The sequence below is a fragment of the Lytechinus pictus genome, chromosome 17, assembly GCF_037042905.1.
Source record: "Lytechinus pictus isolate F3 Inbred chromosome 17, Lp3.0, whole genome shotgun sequence".
NCBI lineage: Eukaryota > Metazoa > Echinodermata > Echinoidea > Temnopleuroida > Toxopneustidae > Lytechinus > Lytechinus pictus.
This window is the reverse complement of record NC_087261.1, coordinates 28,875,377-28,880,972: the sequence shown is the minus strand read 5'-3', so window position 1 is coordinate 28,880,972 and position 5,596 is coordinate 28,875,377. Positions and strand designations below refer to the sequence as shown.

At 36.0% G+C, this 5,596-nt stretch overlaps 1 protein-coding gene across 1 annotated transcript; it reads left to right on the top strand.

Annotated features, from left to right (window-relative positions):
• Positions 1-369: 369 nt before the first annotated feature.
• Positions 370-4,323, top strand: LOC135157316 (zinc finger protein 862-like). Its single transcript, XM_064112477.1, has 5 exons — positions 370-1,075; positions 1,443-1,666; positions 1,942-2,159; positions 2,430-2,553; positions 2,929-4,323. The coding sequence occupies exons 1-5, from the start codon at positions 467-469 to the stop codon at positions 3,308-3,310; spliced, it is 1,557 nt and encodes a 518-aa protein (XP_063968547.1). The 5' UTR covers positions 370-466; the 3' UTR covers positions 3,311-4,323.
• Positions 4,324-5,596: the final 1,273 nt, after the last annotated feature.

The following is a 5,596-nucleotide window of genomic DNA, read 5'->3' as shown; positions in this document are numbered from 1 at the left end:
GACAATGTCTATCTTCATTAATCTAGTCTAGCGCACTTTAGTTATTAATTTGGATATTTTTGTTTTATCATCTGATCAATATTAATTTAGTGACGTCCTTCATAATATGATTATTAATTATAGCATAGATTGTATTTTGACTGAAGTCTGTGATTGAATAGATCTAGATTTAATTAATTTAACCAACAAAAAAAAGATTGTCAGTAGAGTCTACTGTAATTGTTATTGTCATGAGTACAGGAGAAGGATCACCGGCACACGTGAGTGAACCCGAAACGGGGGACAGAAAGTCAATTTTTCCTTTAAATTAAATATAATATCTTGTGTGCTTCAGGCAGGTTTAATTTGTCAGGAGAGAGTGTGAATACTAATTATTGATTTTTTTTATATTCTTCAATCAAGCAGGAAGGAAATAGCATACAAATTATTGTTTTTAATTAATTTTTCTTAGGTGGAAAGGCTTGAGATGAAGAAACGCATACTGGAATCAAAGTTCTTCTCAGTTATAAGTGACGGGACAACGGATTCTTCCATCACCGAGGATGAAATTGTGTATTTGCGCCATGCAAAAGATGGCCAGACATACTTGGAGTTTGTTGCTGTTGTTGGGGTTGTGCTGGCTGATGCCAAGTCCATTACTGATGCAATTTTGAGTTGTCTCTCTGATCATCTGGACATTTCTAGAGAAGATATTTCCAGAAAGATGGTAGGGGTCGGATCTGATGGCGCCAGCGTGATGCTGGGGAAGAATAATGGAGTGGCGACCAAACTCAAAGCTATCAACCCAGAACTACAAGCTGTACATTGTACAGCTCATCGTTTGGAGCTAGCATACAAAGATGCTATGAAGAAGACAACCATCTGTAGTACTGTCAATACATTGCTTCTCAACTTGTATCTATATTACAAGCACAGCTCCAAGAACCGCAGTGCACTCAAACAGGCAGCTGCAGCAGTAGAGGCTCCTGTAGCAATTCCTACCAGAGTTGGAGGGACCAGGTGGCTGCCCCACATTGAACGGGCTCTGAAGAATCTGCTGAAAGGCTATCGTGCACTGATTGCTCATCTCCATCAGGTAACTATTAACACTCTTATTTTTTAAACAAAAATAATCCTCATTGGGATTCAGTGACATTTTTCAACAAAAGAAAAAAATAATCATTTATTACTGTTTGGTACATTTCATTTTAAAATCATAGTTCCATTCAGTTCATTTATTTAATACTTTTATTACTTTCTGATTCATTAAAAATAACATAAAAAGTTAAACACAATGTTTATGCATATCAAAATATGATAATTATTATGATAGCAGCAAGCAAACAACCGCAAAAAGAAGAATAAAGAATAATTCACACACATTCCTGTAATGCTTAAAAAGGGGATTAAGATTATGATAATGATCATCATGATTGATAATTATTAATTTCTTATTGTTATAGATTCAAGTGCAGCCAGGTTACACAACAGATGCTAGAGCCAAGGCGAAGGGATATCTCCGGCAACTTGGGCGTAGAAATGTCCTCATGTCTATTCTCTTCCTCCTGGATGTGGTGTCAGTGCTGTCCAAAGTGTCCCTTGTGGCTCAAAAGAAGAATTCCACATTGGCGGAAGTGGCAGCAGCAATAGAAGATGCTAAGACCACTCTAACAAAGTACAGAGACAGGTAACTAAGTTTTAAAAAGTTCCATTAAAAGATAAAATGGTATTTCATTCATAATATAAAAAACTGTTTTCCCCAAATCCCAATACAATAATGCTAAAAATAAAAGAAAAAGGAAAATGTCATAATATAACTATTCCACCCCCCCCCCCATGACTCAATCAAGGAGAAGCCAGTAATTTTTTTTTATAAATATCTTTAAGTCAGATATGTAAACAAATATTTCAAAATATTTTACAGTATTTTTTAATTCATTGTATTCTGTCCCCCCCCCCCAGGATGTCTTCACCAAGCATGCTTGAGTTTGACAAATACTTTGGGCAAATAGAAATTGAAGAAAATCTAACAGGAGACGGCAATATTGATGGAGGAATTAGGACTTTGATTGATGATCTTCACACCAGTCTTGAAGGCAGATTCCATGATATGTCAGAGGGAGTCCTTGATGCCATGAGGATTACCAGCTTCCACTTCTGGCCAGAAGAAAATGACAATGGTATTTAAATGGGGTTTTGTTGAAAAATAAAAAAAAATCTAGACTTCTTGATTCTCTAAAAAGACAACTACAGTAATGTAAATATTAAAATACTTTGTTCCATAAGATTTATTTGAATTTGATTATCATTTTGCTATAATTAAAGTGGGTCTTTTGTACAAATTAATTTTAGCTGTGATGTAGTTTTAGACTTTAAATGCATCAGTTTTTACATGTAGGTGATACACAACTTACTATTTTCTTTTCCATTTCTACAATTTCATTTAATAGCGTTTGGAGATGATGCTGTTCGTGTCCTGGGAGAGCAGTTCAAGAATACTCTTGAGAGGGCTGATGTGGACGCAATGAAGCTAGGCGTGGAGTGGGATCTGCTGAGGGCAAGACTGTACTCAAAGTATGCAATTTAATACTAATTTTACTTCATACATTTTTGCAAAGATTATACATGTATTTTTTAATATAATCATGTTGTTAAATACACATTTCAATACAAACTTGAAAGTGAAACAATTTTTTTTTCAAACTCAAACATTTTATGTAGTTGAACAGTTTACTCTGACTTACTGTCAGTGTGATGTCAGGCTTTTGCTTAATACTACTGTACTTAATGGATTAAGCTGATCATTCTGAGGTGTTGAATGCCCAAAAATGGAGTAGCGTGAGTGTGTGCAGTGCTTTGCAATCAAAAGAAAAGGCGCTCTACATAACGTGACATATTGGATTAGACTGGATTGTGTTTACTACATTATAACTCTTATCACAATTTCAGGCATTCCAAAAAGGGCCAATGCTGGAGTGAGATCATACCAGGAATGAAGGATCACCTGCCAAACATTTGTGCTCTACTGGATCTTATCCTGGCTATCCCTGCAAGCTCAGCAGATGCTGAACGAGGATTCAGCCGACTGAATCTTGTAAAAACCAACCTAAGGACTGCTCTGTATGATGATAGGGTAACAGATCAATTGATAATTATGCTTCATTCACATGAAATAAACTTGTTCAATCCAGAACCCTGTATCAGCCTATGGCAGTCTGGGGGTGTCAGGTCAAGACGCCCAGACAGAAGTAGTACCCCTCATCGTGAGCAACCTGATTCTTCCTCTTCAGACAGTGAGCCTGAGGTCATGATGGAAGGGGATTCTGAATAAATTAAAGGTTTAAAGGTCAAGTCCACCTCAGGTAAATATTGATTTGAATCAATAGAGAAAGTCAAGCAAGCATAGCACTGAAAATATCATCAACATAAGCTGTAAAATAAGAAAGTTCTGACATCTTAAAACTTTTGCTTATTTTTCACAAAGAGTTATATGCACAAGTCAGTCAGTGATATGCATCTGTGAGAGTTGATAATGTTCCTCAGTCACTCTTATTCTTTAGTATATGAGTGACATCGTCAGTCCCCTGTTTGCATACAGAGGGAAGTGCTTCTGTTTTGTTAAATTAAGCTAAATTTGAAAATGTCATAACTTTCTTAATTCAAATCTAATTGTTGAGAAATTTTCAGTGGTATGCTTTTTGTAATTTTCTCTTTTTATTCAATCATATATTATCATCTTTTGGTTTGGATGGACTTGTCCTTTAAATTGAATCATGTGACCAAAACTTGCCATTAAAGAAAGAAAACATGGTCACCCAGTGATAAGTGGATCATTGAGACTTGAAGTATGCCTGCCTCTTCGTCTAACACGTTGCATATTAAACACAAGGTCAAGAGCTTTCTTATAACATTGATTTATTGGACTTGAAATTAAACCAAAGGTTTCCAAAAGTGTAATTCTTGATTAGGTGAAGATAAGTCTTATTTAATAAAGAGACTGAATATTTGAAGTAAGATTAATATAGACCTGTTTGATCAGATTCTACTTTGTAACTTTGATTAAACTAAAGGATGATACAGGGTTCTGCTGAGATTTGATAGTACGTCTGTCTCTTGGTCTGCATTTTGCATATTTAATTAAACAAAACAAGGTCAAGAGTTTTCTTATAACATTCATTGACAAATGATTCATGAGACATATTTGCACCAAAAGTTTCCAAATGTGTAATTCTTGATGAGGTGAAGACAAGTCTTTTTCAATAAAGACACTGAATATTTGAAATAAGATTTTAAACATTTATTTTGTCAGAATCTCACTTTGAATAAAGGCTGATACTGTTATTGCACCAAAAGTTTCCAAATGTGTTATTCTTGATGAGGTGATAAACATTTAATAAATTCATTGAGGATTATAATATAATTTTGAAAAAGGTCAGGATGAGTGTCCATTTGAAAGGAAATTGAAAAGTGTGTTGAAAGAGATTGAGCAAAAGATGAGATGTCATATTTTGGGAAGATTCTGAAAGTTGTGAAACAGATTGAGCAAAGGATGCAATTTCATATTTTGGGAAAGATTCTAAAAGTTTGTTTTTTTTCATTTTTTTTTCAAAGTTGTTTTTGTCAATTGTTAGTTGGTACAATACATGTACTAATCTTCTCTCAATATGATATTATTGTTTGCTCAATCTGTTGGGTAATAATGAAGATATTGCTTTGATGAGAGACGGAGCGAGGAAGAGTGACTATATCTCAATTCTGATGAAACCTTAAGTCCATGAATGTCTGTTAGAGCTTCTGAATAGTTGTAAGATTGATTTTTAGAACAGCTTTAACCTCATAGTCTCATTTACATACACTATAATACTCCCAGTGCTGATGATTGCAGAAAAAAACGTTTGATAATGTGTTCAATAGACGAACAATGACACAAATATATTATGAAAAAAATGTGATAAAATCTTGGGCTCCCTAAACCCCCTGCGGGCTCCCCAAAAAAGTGCTTAAGGAGCCCGGCTGGCTCCCTAAAAAAAAAAGTAAAGGTCAGGCCCTGACAGATTGTGATTTTTAGCATGGCTCAGCCCCCCCACTTTGAAAACCGTTCCGCGGCCCCTGGATTGTAGTTCCTCCAAAATACTCCTGATGGAATTTTAACTGGAGGTTGTGGTGGTTGAGGGTGGATTTAGGGAGTTTTTAGAATCGCAGCTTTGAATTTATCTGGGTCGGTTTGACATACCAGGGTAGGGTGGAGATCATTCCACGATGCAATTGTGCGGGGAAAGAAAGAGTTCTTGTACACATCGAGCCTGGAAGATGGTACCTCAAACTGGAAGGAATGTCCCCGTCTGTTCCTGTTTGGCTTAGGTTTAGTGTTTGCTCGGGCGTCTATATCCAGTTTGCCATGTAACATTTTGGAGAAACAGCTTAAACGGTGTGCTTCGCGTCTCTCTTGGAGAGAATTCCATTTGAGTGAATTTAGAAGTTGGGTAACACTTGATTCTCTTTCATATGTATTTGTTACAAATCGGGCTGCTTGTCTCTGGACTCGTTCAAGGGAAGAGATATTTTTGGATGTGTAAGGGTCCCAGGCAGCGACTGCATAATCCAGGTGTGGCCGAAC